Genomic DNA, 14,002 nt, shown 5'->3' on the forward strand with positions numbered 1-14,002 from the left:
GTACTCTGTGTCTAGCTCAAGAATTGTAAACGCACCAATCAGCACTCTGTGTCCAGCTCAGGGTTTGTAAATACACCAATCGGTACTCTGTGTCTAGCTCAAGAATTGTAAACGCACCAATCAGTACTCTGTGTCTAGCTCAGGGTTTGTAAATACACCAATCAGTACTCTGTGTCTAGCTCAAGGTTTGTAAATACACTAATTGGTACTCTGTATCTAGCTAACCTAGTGCGGACTTGGAGAACTTTTCCATCTAGCACTCTGTGTCTAGCTCAAGGATTGTAAACACACCAATCAGTACTCTGTGTCTAGCTCAGGGTTTGTAAATACACCAATCAGTACTCTGTGTCTAGCTCAAGGTTTGTAAATACACCAATTGGTACTCTATCTAGCTAACCTAGTGAGGACTTGGAGAACTTCTCTGTCTAGCACTCTGTGTCTAGCTCAAGGATTGTAAACGCACCAATCAGCACTCTGTCAAAACAGACCAATCAGCTCTCTGTAAAATGAACCAATCAGCTCTCTGTAAAATGGACCAATCAGTAGGATGTGGGTGGGATCAGATAAGGGAATAAAAGCAGGCTGCGGCACCAGAAGTGGCAACGCGTTCGGGTCCCCTCCCACACTGTAGAAGCTGTGTTCTTTCGCTCTTTGCAATAAACCTTGCTGCCGCTCACTCTTTGGGTCCACGCAACCTTTATGAGCCGTAACACTCCCCACGAAGGTCTGCAACTTCACTCCTGAAGCCAGCGAGACCACGAACCCAGCGGGAAGAACGAACAACTCCAGATGCACTGTCTTTAAGAGCTGTAACGCTCACCTCAAAGGTCTGCAACTTCACTCCTGACAGCAAGACCACGAACCCACCAGAAGGAAGAAGCTCCAGACACATCTGAACAGCTGAAGGAACATCTTTAAGGAACACCATCTTTAAGGACTGTAACACTCAGCACGAGCGTCCGCGGCTTCATTCTTTAAGTCAGTGAGACCAAGAACCCACCAATTCCGGACACAATAGCATGACCATAATAGCTCCAATATACCACTAGAACTTTATTGTAGAGTAGAACAGAAGAAAATTAAGAACTAAATGAAAAGTGTTACCCTCATTCCCTCCTCACCTCCAACATGCAAAAAATCAAAGATAAATCAAAATGCAAACTGATTTCATTAGCAGAGATACTTCAAATTCCCTCTTGTGGAACCTGATATTAGAATAAATTGGGATTTGGTCCCAATATTTAAAAAGACATCATTGTACACATTTGAAAGCTTTATCATCGGTAACTTTACTACATTTTAAGAAGATCACTGTGGGCTGGGTGCGGTGGCTCACGCCTGTAATCCCAGTACTTTTTGGGAGGCGAAGGTGGGCAGATCACAAGGTCAGGAGATCGAGACCACCCTGGCTAACACGGTGAAACTCCGTCTCTACTAAAAATACAGAAAAATTAGCCAGGCATGGTGGTGGTCGCCTGTAGCCCCAGCTACTTGGGAGGCTGAGGCAGGAGAATGGCATGAACCCAGGAGGCAGAGCTTGCAGTGAACCAAGATTGTGCCACTGCACTCCAGCCTGGGCGACAGAGTGAGACTCCATCTCAAAAAAAAATATATCACTGTGCCCTTCAAAAGGTGAAAAAATGGTGGTCAATCTGTAACATAGCAAGGGGTATACTCTTGAGTACTTACATAACTCCTGATGTCTAGTCCTGTCACTCTAACGAGTAAAAATCCTTAGCCTCAAAAATGGAAAAAAATAACTGTTTGGAGGTGGGAACCTCAACAGGAGGCAGACAAAGGCATATGCTCAGAAAGCTGACACCTGGAATACCGACAAGAGTTCATATATAGCTAAAGGAATAGAAGGAACAGGAAGAGGAAGAAAGGGAAAATAGGAGGAAAAACATTTAAAAATTATTTTCATCACTGTCTAGGCCATGGTCAGTAAAGTTTTTCTGTAAAGGAGGAGACAGTAAATATCTTTGGCTTTGCAGGCTGTACATTTTCTGTAAAAATTATTCAACTTTGCTACTATAGCCTGAAAGTAGGTGATATAAACAAATGAGCACAGTTATGCTCCAACAAAACTTTTATGTACAGAAACAGTTGGGTGGATTTAGCCTAAGGGTGGTAGTTTGCTGACCTCTGGTCTAGGCCAATAAAATCCGTAAAAACATGGTGGCAAAAAGGAAAAGCAACCTCCAACAAAGTGGGCAGAAATATATGCTCCCTAAGCAAAGCCCCAGGGTCTTGTTCCATTTTGTATTTTGCTTTAATATAACTTCTGAGACCTTTTTTTTTTTTTTAATTTTATGTTTAATGAGACACATAGATTTAGGTCCTCAGTAAACCTAAGGAAATTCTCCAATGTCCACGTTACTTTCTATTCATACTAGTAGCAACATTTTCCTAATGTCTGATCTGCTAGAACTGACATTTTCCTGACAACATTTACTTAGTCCATAAATATATTTTGAATCTTCCAGGATACTTCTACTATACATGGAACAAAATTTAAGAGCAACTATTACTCATTTCCTACAAGCTGGAAAGAAGATGTCCCATAGATGTAATGGACAGGTTAGGATGTGTTTAATATTTCAACTGTAAAATGTCAGGCTTTCTACCTATACCTCTGATTATCAGAGTTTTAATCTACTTAGCACATAATTCTACATTCTATCACTATTAAGTTCAAGTTTTTATAATCTAGAGAAAGAAGAATCACCTCTCATACTATCATTTAAGACAAAGATAAGTACAAACCTCTCTAAGTCTCAATTTACTCTCCTGCACATTGAACATTACAACACCTGCATCATAAGAGTTACTTTGCATAATACTAAGCATACAGAAAGTGCTCAGAAATGGCAGCTTACAAATGTTCTTCAATCTCATAGCTTCCTTTAATGTACTTTAACATACTAGAGGAACAAGAAGAAACACCTGCTCCCTATCACAACCAAAGGATTTTAATAAGACCTTGAGTTATCTGGGTATTTTATCATCTATTAAATACAACTGACCTAAGCCTTGAGCCTAGTATAAGATCACTGTAATGACATTTTCTATAGAAATGTGCAAACCTTTCACAGAGAGGTTTTTCAAGTGACATAAGCTATGCAAATCACATACATCACTCCTGTTAAATTTATCACAATTGGTATTTTAGGTTTAGATAGGTCAAATTTATGATATGTGAATTTGCATAATCCAAGTACACAAACATCCAAACTTTTTTAGACAACCTACCACAGAACAATATTTAATGTGTGAGAACTATCATGTTCATTTTTCAGGGTCAGAGCATATCCATATGTTTTAATTGACTGCACAGATATGTAATTGTATGCATTTATGACTTACCAATGAGCCGTATCTACGACTTACCTGATCTTGGATTCTCATTTAGTAATCTATCGTTAGCTAAGCAATCAGAGGGGAGGGGTACAGGAAGAGGAGGCAGTGAAGGTTACTGAACAGAGACCAAAAAAAAACGTCATTGGAAAGGCTGCTCAGTTATGGTCTGCCATCACCAAGACTCATACCTAGGGTATGGCTGACTTACACAAAGGTTCTTGGCAGTTAGTAAAAAAGCAGCTGATACACAATTGTAGGCTGGTCAATTTGAGAAAGTGTTGCAGGCTCTAAGGAGAGATGGAAAGTGAGTCCAAGTCAGAGGCTAGCACTTTTTAATGGAAAGCTGCTGTTCTAATACTAAATTAAAACAAAATTTTAACTAGAGGCAATCTGGACATTCTCTTATATCTGTGTATTAGAGACAGAACTCAGTCTTAAAGGGTCAGCATCTATTACTTTTCATCTAATTTTGCAGTATATCTTTCTCTATTTCAGGTTTCTTAATGTTGTTTCTCAAGTAATCTCCTATCTTGGGAGCAGGACTGAGAACCCCTTAGGAACTTGGGGTGCCCTCCTAGTTCAATGAGAAGAGCTTCCTTAGGAGTAGATTTGCTGAAATGTAAGCTTAAGGGATCCTTGCTTGCATGGATCACTTCAAAGGCCCTGGGAGAGGCTTGTGCTATGTTACCTGGATGTGTTTTTGTAAAATTTCACCAACATGAGTTAAATGAGTTAAGTTAAATAAGTTAAGATATCTGTCTCTCAGAATTCGGTGCCATCTCACTTTCCCAGGGTTGGTATTAGTGTTGGGTAGCAAATAAAGTGGCCATCTGCATTTCTGGGATCCTGTGATGGAGAAATTAAGCTGGGAATTATTTAGTTTGGATTTAGAGATATATTTATATAGTTCACAGTTGCTTTTGTGGACAGATATTTTTGTGACATAAATAGGTACAGGGTAAGAGAATGCACTGTGATATGAATGTGTCCCATGGTTCCTAGCATGTTATTACTTCGTAATAACAGAAATGAAGAAGGCATTTCTCAGTGATGCCTAGTCAAAACAGAAGTTCTCTTCTGTCACTAATAGTCTTGAAACTGTAGTGTACACAATTAAAAATGTAGCATAAGCAATTATATGAACCATTTTTTCCTTTTCTGATGAGAATCACATAAAATTATCTGAATTCTTCTGTCTATAAGGCACAAACTTACAGCAGTACTACAAATATGAAGTATGTATGTATGTGAAATTGCAAATGTTACATACTACAAATATCAATAACTTTAAAACAACATTTTAAATCAACCATGCTAGAGAAAAAAATCTATTCAGATTTTCCATTCCTTTTATAGACAATATTAATATTACAAAATCATTCTCAATTCTCTTTTCAGAAAACATTACAGATCACTGTCATACAAACAAAGGGTATGCAGCTAAAAAACGTAAGGGAAAACAGTATTATAAAGAGTATCAAGCAGTTAATTAAAAAATTATTTTTCTGGGGTTTAGTATTTGTGGCATTTGTCAGCTTTACACAATTGTAATTTTTTAGGAGTTCTTTTTTCAACGTGGAGTCAATCCTCACTATTCACAGATTCCATGTGAATTTACCTACTAAACTTTATTTGTAATGCCCAAATCAATACTTGTGGTGCTTTCACGGTCATTCATGGACAAATGCAATGAAAATTTTGAGTTCTCCAAGGCACATAATTTCAGCCAAGGTGACTTTCTGCCTTCTTGTTTCAAATCTCTTACAATAAACAAATGTCCTTTCTGCAGTATATTTAGTGCTGTTTTCCCATTTTTGTGCTTTTTTTTCCAGTGGTTTCTCTGTTGAAAATGACCCCAAAACACAGTAGTGAAGTGCTGTCCAGTGTTCCTAAGGGCAAGAAAACTGTGTGTGCTTTACAGAGAAGGTATGTATGTTGGACAAGCTTTCTTCACATATGAGTTATCAATGTTAAGGAATCAACAATATAAATTAAATAAGGTTTATTTAAATAGAAACACACATAAAACAAGGTGATAAATGTTAATCAGCTGATGAAAATGTTGATCTCACAGGAACCTAACTCTGTATTTCCCCTAGGAATAGTGGTTCACTATTGCTAATTCAGTGTTTGTGATGACATTAAAGAATATAACTGGCCGGGCGCGGTGGCTCACACCTGTAATCCCAGCACCTTGGGAGGCCGAGGCGGGGGCATCACGAGGTCAGAAAATCGAGACCATCCTGGCTAACATGATGAAACCCCATCTCTACTAAAAAAATACAAAAAAATTAGCCGGGCGTGGTGGCGGGCGTCTGTAGTCCCAGCTACTCGGGAGGCTGACGCAGGAGAATGGCGTGAACCCGGGAGGCAGTGGCGGGCGCCTGTAGTCCCAGCTACTCGGGAGGTTGAGGCAGGAGAACGGCTTGAACCCGGAAGGCGGAGCTTGCAGTGGGCGGAGATCCCCCCACTGCACTCCAGCCTGGGCGGCAGAGCGAGACTCCATCTCACACACACACAAAAAAACCCCGAATATAATGAATAATAATTGTAAACATTTAATATTTTGTATTCTTTTTCATAAAGACAGCACCAGAAGTTGAATAGGTTTCAGGTGTATCCCCCAAACCTGAATCTGCCTCTGCTCAAGAGCCTACATATTCTATAGGCATCTTGCTACTCCACAATTCTTGCTTCGCTGGAACTCATACCAGGATTGTGGAAGAAAAACTTTCATCTTGAGACTTGGTAGTTACAATCAGAACTCCCATTATTACTCTATTTCTATGTGGAAATCAGACCTGCTTTAAGATTTGGAAAATTGTTTTTGGATCTGTATTGTGACTTAGGTCAGAGTCGAACTATAGCGAAACCTGCCATTTCTTGAAAAAAAAAAATGAGGCGTATTTCTAGAAAGAGAAAATTACTTTAGAAATAACTTTAAAACAAGTACACATTGGGCTGATACACCTAAGTTAAAGAAATTATAATTTAAGTTCAATGTATATTCAAGAAAGTTGAAAGGATAAAACCTCTCTTCTACTAGGTGTTGCTACTCTCAAAGATTAAATGAGTTAGGGAGTAGCATCTATAATGGAATCTGTTTTATTTTATTTATTTATTTTTTTAAGACGGAGTCTTACTCTGTCGCCCAGGCTGGAGTGCAGTGGCGCGATCTTGGCTCATTGTAAGCTCCGCCTCCCGGGTTCACACCATTCTCCTGCCTCAGCCTCCTGTGTAGCTGGGACTACAGGCACCCGTCACCACGCCCTGCTAATTTTTTGTATTTTTAGTAGAGACGGAGTTTCACCGTGTTAGCCAGGATGGTCTCGATTTCCTGACCTTGTGATCCGCCTGCCTCAGCCTTCCAAAGTGCTGGGATTACAGGCGTGAGCCAACGTGCCCTGCTGGAATCCGTTAATTTTATTTCCAGGTCACAGACGTTAATTACCTAAATATTTATTCCCTTATATACCCTTAATAAGGAATGATGTTGTGAAAGCCTTTTATTATTGATAATTAGAATTTGAATATCTAAAAATATGTAAACTGAAAAATGTCAGAATGCTGGCAGTTTAGTGAGTATACTCTCAGGAATTTAAAAAATTCCTTCATTACCATTAGGAATCTCAAAATGTTTTAAAACTCTTGCTAAGAAAACCTAAAAGCTGAAATTTGGACTTTGGTAAGGATTTCAGTTTTAAATGAAGGATGAATTAATTTGTGGCTTACTGTAAGTTATCCTAATAGTAAATTGTACTATTTAATTAAGATTAATGACTCAAAGAGACTACTGCAAACTGGAATCCATATTGGAAATGAAGAAGTAAGTGCATCTATTTGTAGATGACATGAAACTTCATGTAGAAATTCTGATGAAATCTACAAAAAAGCACCAAGTGAGTTTGGCAAAGTGGCAAAATGCAAGATCAATATACAAAAAATCAATTGCATTTCTATGTACTAACAACACTCAGACAAATTGATTCTAAAATTTAAATGAAAAAGGAAAGAACATATAATGAACAACATTTCAAAAAAAGAAGGATAAATCACACCTACCTAGTTGGAACACTTACTATAAAGCCAGTAACCAAGACAGTGTGGTACTAACAGAAAGACAGACACACATGTGTGGTCTGTTTATTTATTTATTTATTTATTTATTTACTTACTTACTTACTTACTTATTTATTTATTTATTTATTGACAGAGTCTCACTCTGTCACCCAGGCTGGAGTGCAGTGGCACCATCTTGGCTCACTGCAGCCTCTGCCTCCTGGGTTCAAGGGATTCTCCCGCCTCAGCCTCCCAAGTAGCTGGCATTATAGGTGTGCACCACCATGCCTGGCTAATTTTTGTGTTTTTAGTAGAGATGGGGTTTTACCATGTTGGCCAGGCTGGTCTCGAACTCCTGGCCTCAAGTGATCCGCCCACCTCGGACTCCCAAAATGCCAGGATTATAGGCATGAGCCACTGCGCCCGACAGTCAGTTGATTTTTGATAAAAGTTCTAAAGCAATTAATAGGAAAGAGATAATCTTTGAAAAAATGATTCTAGACCAATTGAATAACTATATGCAAAAAAATGAACCTCAACTTTTAGTTTACGTCCTTCCTCAAAATGGATCATAGTCCTAAATGTAAGAGCTAAAATTATAAAATTCCTAGAAGAAACCAGAAAAAAATTCTAGTCACCTTAGGCTTCATAAAAACTTTGTAAATACAAAATACAGAAGCATAAATTTAAAATTTAATAAACTGGACTTTGTCAAAATTAAAAACTTTTGCCCTTCAAAAGACACTGTTAAGAAAATTAAAAGGCAAGCTGCAAACTAGAATTTCCAAACAAAAATTTCCAAAATACGTATCAGACAAAGGATTCATATCTAGAATACATATAAAGAACCATAACCCCATAAGAAAGCAAACATCCCAATTAAAAAATAGAAGATTTAAGCAGACTTTTCACCAAAGACGATATGCCAACGAAAATAAGCATATGAAAAGATACTCAACAATACTCACAAGGAAATGAAAAAAAGGCAATCATTAAAAAGTCAGGAAACAACAGGTGCTGGAGAGGATGTGGAGAAATAGAAACACTTTTACACTGTTGGTGGAATTGTAAACTAGTTCAACCATTATGGAAAACAGTATGGCAATTCCTCAAGGATCTAGAACTAGAAGTACCATATGACCCAGCCATCCCATTACTGGGTATATACCCAAAGGATTATAAATCATGCTGCTATAAAGACACATGCACACGTATGTTTATTGCGGCACTATTCACAATAGCAAAGACTTGGAATCAACCCAAATGTCCATCTGTGACAGACTGGATTAAGAAAATGTGGCACATATACACCATGGAATACTATGTAGCCATAAAAAAGGATGAGTTTGCATCCTTTGTTGGGACATGGATGCAGCTGGAAACCATCATTCTCAGCAAGCTGTCGCAAGAACAGAAAACCAAACACCGCATGTTGTCACTCATAGGTGGGAACTGAACAATGAGATCACCTGGACTCGGGAAGGGGAACATCACACACCGGGGCCTATTATGGGAAGGAGGGAGGGATTGCATTGGGAGTTATACCTGATGTAAATGACGAGTTGATGGGTGCTGATGAGTTGATGGATGCAGCACACCAACATGGCACAAGTATACATATGTAACAAACCTGCACGTTATGCCCATGTACCCTAGAACTTAAAGTTTAATAATAAAAAATAAATAAATAAATAAATAAATAAATAAAAAGAAGAAGTAGCTCCCTTTAGGACAGGGTCTTTGTTTTAGCCATCTTTGTATTCCACTCAAGGCGTAACATGGTGTCTTTCTGAATAAATATGTAAAATGTGTGAGTACTTATTTTCAAAAGGCAAGGGCCAGGAAGACTAAAAACTAACTGAAATTATTACTCTTAGTTATATGATGATCCTTCTTTTTTTCACTCAAATTTATTCTTAACTCAACCTTCTTACCTGAAGATACGTTATTCTCCGCTGGACCAGTTCTGTCAGATCTTTGGCCTCTTTTTCCCGCCAATCACCTGCTCCATCTGTCTGACTGAGGTAGTATAGATCCGTCATTATAGACCTGTTAAAACAAACAACATTGGAGGTCTTATTAGTACTGCTTGACTGGATTACACAAAGTCTTAAGATGAATGCCAAATTCCTCATAAAGATTGATGCTCACATTGATGCTGGTACTCATCTTTTATTTTCTATCAAGGTTGTGCAATTCAAAAATTAGTCTCTTAAAATCCAATATTCATTCCTATAGTAAACTTTCACTGTTGAGAAAATACACTTTTTTTGTTCAAGCTAGTCAGCTGCACTTGTTTCCCAACATAGAGCACTACAGAGATCTGGAGGAAAGTGAATATGCAAAGCAAACAAATGAGTAAATTAAGATAGAGAAAGAAGTTGATGTTAGTATTTGTTAGTACCTCTTGGTTCTCTCTACTATCATTTCATGTCACCTTTTAATTTTTCTCTTCAAAGTTAAACACTCCAGAGTGACTGGAAAAAGATCAGAGGAAAATTTTTACACAACTCTTAACAGTATAAACCAAGGGTCAGCAAACTTTTTCATTAAAGGCCCAGATAGTAAATATTTTAGTCTCTATGGATCTCTAAGATCCTTTGCCTTTGTAGCAGAAAGCCGCCATAGATAACACGCAAATGAATAGGTGTGGCTGTGTTTGAATAAAACTTTATTTACAAAAACAGGCAATGAGTCAGCTTTGGTCTCTGGGCCATAATTTGCTGAGTCCTGGTCTAAACTAATAAAATGACTGTTTAGCATCAGAATTCCCACTCTGTTTAGCATCAGTAATTTCAATTACAACATGCTGGATTACCTGCAGAGTAAAGTAAAATCTCCAGTAAGCTAAAAAGAGAAACTTTACGGCTGCTACAAATGGTTTTATTTATATTGCATTAAATAAAAATTATGACTTGCATTTAGCAAGAAAGAAAAGTAAATAGCAAGAGTCTCTGTTTGTCTAACATCCTCTACAAATCTGACGGCAAATTTGTAGCTAATTTCTAATTTTTCACATATCACCACCAGCACTTTTACCAACTGAGACACCATCTTCTCTCACCTGGATTACAACAACCTCCTAATAAGGTCTCCCTGCTTCCACCATTGCCTATGTCTGAAGTTTATTCTCAATATATCAGCCAGATCCTGTTACAACATCAGGTAAATAATGTTACTACTTTGTTCTTAACATGAATTTGCTCCTCAGCTCACTCAGAGTCAAAGCCAAAATTACTACTTTGACCTAGAAGACCCTACCCAATATGGCTCACTTTGATCTCATCCTTGTCTTTGATCTCATCTCCCACTACCATCCTCTTTGATTTCTCTATTTCAGTCACACTGGTCTTGTTGCTAACCCCTGACAGTGCCAGGTATATTCCTACTCTAGAGCTTTTCTATTGCTCTTCCCTGCCCTGGAATGCTCTTTTCTCAGGTATCTATTCACATGGCTCACCTAAATGACCTTGAAATCTTTGCTCAAATGTCACCATCTTCATAAGGTATTCCCAGATTATCCCACTTAAAAATCCAACACTCTCTCCCGTCACCCTCATCCCTTGGTTTTCCCTCTCCTTCTGTTTGAGTAGGTAGCTAGGCAGACATGAGAGGGCAGGGGAAGGAACCCTCTTAACCCCCAAGCAATGTCAGGTGACTATCAGGTGATGGTCAGGCAGTTGTTAAACTATCTCTCTAAAATAATTTAACTGGTCGCAGCTGGTGCCAGGGAAAGGCAGTCTCCTAAATAGATAGAAAACAACTGAAGCTGATCATCAGCAGCTTCTTGATAAGTTTTCAAGAGTTGTGTGAGCTGGCTCAAGCATGTGTACTAAGAAGCAAAATGGCAGACTTTAACTGTTATATGACCTTCCTCTAGGATCACTCAACTGGTAAGGAAAAAAAAGCCTCAAATGAGCATGTGCACAACTTCAGTAAACACACTGCATAAGCGATCTCTCCCAAGTGCTGGCAGGCCACTGCTTATGCAGACAGCCTGCCCCAAGGAAAAATCAGGTAAGAAGAAATGCAAACCCTGGAACCATAGCAATATATACAGGCGCATGTCAACGGTCAGACAGCGCACTTGATCCTCTCAAGTTGCCTGCTTGGCCCTCTTACAAGTGTACTTGACTTCCTTTCATTCCTGTTCTAAAACATTTTAATGAACTCTCATTCCTGCTCTAAAACTTGCCTCAATCTCTCACTCTGCCTTATGTTCCCCCGGCCAAATTCTTTCCTCCAAGGAGGCAAGAATCAAGTTGCTGCAGGCCTGTGTGGATTCACTGCTGCTAACACTCCTTCCCTGCTTATTATATATTTTTCTAAGCAGTTAATATTTTCCGATATATAATATCACTTACTTCTTATCTTTCATGCCCTACTAGAATTTAAGCTCCAAAAGAGTGAACTTTTTTTTGGTTGCTTCTTTTATTTGTTTGTTTCCTTTTTGTTGTTGTTTAAAATCAGCATGTGGAACAATGCATGTCACAGACAAAATATTCAATAAGTATCTTTAGATGAATGAAAAAGTAGCAAAAGAAAAACCTTCAAGAGTTTATATAATGAGATAATGGTGATAATTTTTATCTTTTACAAATCCAGTTTGATGGTAGAGAGGTTCAGGGAATAATCCTTACCCAGGTGTAGCTCCAGCTTCATCCCTTCTCAACACTTTGTATTAACTCCTCTGTTCAAGGCATGCTTAAGAGTATGGATTATGTGCTTATGAAAATTATAAAGTTAGAAACGTATATTGTCGGAAAAATTACACATCTAGAAATCACTTACAATGATTATATTAACTAAAAACATAAAGCATTATCTGGAGATTCCAAGAGTACTTAGGGAAAACTGATGTATTACAATAAATAAAAAACAACAACAACAATAAATAGGTACACCTATTCTAAGTGCTTTACATTATTTCATTTAATTCTCACAATAATCTTACAAACTAGATAAGAAATGGCGGGCATTGAGAGGCTAAATAATTTGCTCAAAGTCACAAACCTGAGAAATGTCAGAGTAGGAAATCAAACCCAAGCAATGAATTTTAAAGTCGAGGCTTCTAACTACTACACTAACAAATATCAAAGGAGGAAGTCCAGAGCACAATAATGTATACTCTGCTCAATGTAAATATCCAAAAATTAAAGTCTGAATCAGAGGAGAGAGCTTTGGGAGCCAGACATACCAATTTCTCAATTATGGTTCTACCTCCTACTTTGTGTCCCAGGAAAATTATTTTGACATCTCTGAGACAAAGTATCGAAATACCTTCCATATAGCTCTTCAAAAAAAATGCATAGTGATAAGACACACAAAATAGTAATACACGTGGTAGCCCCCCCTTTTTTTTTAAAGGCTAGAGGCCCTCAGAGAGTTGTTTCTGAGCTTTTCCATTGTGTCTGAAGAGCATCTACTAACAATTCTACTACCAAGAGGAAGGAGCCATTAGATGTGGGTAACAGTAACATGTGGTTCTGATAATCAATCACAAAAATGATCCAATAGTGAGTTCCCTATAACACCCTGAAGAAGGGGATTGATCAATGAGAAGGAATCACTTAAGAGACGGAGAAACATGCCCTCAACAATTGTAATTTGCCTAAGAGTATGTGACACAGTCTTAGTACTCTTTTATTCTTGATTCTTAACTAGATGCTAAACTATTTAGTAAAAATGCAATGGCAGCCCACAGGAAAGTCTTATTTACTATCACAGAAAGCCATTAGAAGTACACCCGATTAACAGAGAATCCGTGATAATAGCCCCTTTTGAATAAAGTGAAACTATTAATTCAATTAAAAATTAAAAATCTCAGCCAACATTTAGACTATTCATCCTAAATTAATAGTGGAACAACTTTGAACAATGCTTTGGAATAACAGTTCCATTTGTGAAGCACTTCAGACATCTGTGTCATGTGTCAACATTAATCATACACAGGACACTTTGCAGCTTTTCTACTTCCATTTTCACCCTTTTTAAACAGGGCAAGAGGCCAATATGTAATGCCTTGTCCATTTTCTTATTTGTTATTCTCATCTAGGATTCAAAACATTTTCTTTTCATGAAAGAGATTTTGGCTGCAAAAACCAAACCTACAATGCCAGAAATTAACCTTGAAGTCTTATAGAGTAGGCAAAGTTTCAACTTTCAAGTTTTTTCATACTATAAAACTGAGTCCTCTATGGACTATTATGTAGACTACAGTATTTTTTTTTATAGTTACTGAGGGGGAAAGTCATTATCTGTATGAAACTGTGAGTTGCTTATGGAAACACAGAAGTCTTTAACTATAATAGGGCTACAGGGCTCAGCTAAAAGTTAATTTTTTTTTTTTTTTATTTTAGATGGAGTCTTGCTCATCGCCTAGGCTGGAGTGCAGTGGCACGATCTCGGCTCACTGCAAGCTCTGCCTCCTGGGTTCACGCCATTCTCCTGTCTCAGCCTCCCAAGTAGCTGGGACTACAGGCGCCCGCCACCACGCCCTGCTAATTTTTTGTATTTTTAGTAGAGACGGAGTTTCACCGTGTTAGCCAGGATGGTCTCGATTTCCTGACCTTGTGATCCGCCT

General features: G+C 38.1%; 1 protein-coding gene across 6 annotated transcripts in view; it reads right to left on the reverse strand.

Moving 5' to 3' along the window:
- Window positions 1-14,002, reverse strand: part of FUT8 (fucosyltransferase 8 (alpha (1,6) fucosyltransferase)) — a 342,950-nt gene that overhangs the window by 90,461 nt on the left and 238,487 nt on the right. For all 6 annotated transcript variants that reach the window (XM_011949753.1, XM_011949756.1, XM_011949751.1 and 3 more), the window contains one exon: window positions 9,354-9,468. In XM_011949753.1, the coding sequence (XP_011805143.1) occupies window positions 9,354-9,468 (115 nt within the window). The remainder of the gene's footprint in view (window positions 1-9,353; window positions 9,469-14,002) is intronic.

This window comes from Colobus angolensis, unplaced genomic scaffold (assembly GCF_000951035.1).
Source record: "Colobus angolensis palliatus isolate OR3802 unplaced genomic scaffold, Cang.pa_1.0 Scaffold3, whole genome shotgun sequence".
Lineage (NCBI taxonomy): Eukaryota > Metazoa > Chordata > Mammalia > Primates > Cercopithecidae > Colobus > Colobus angolensis.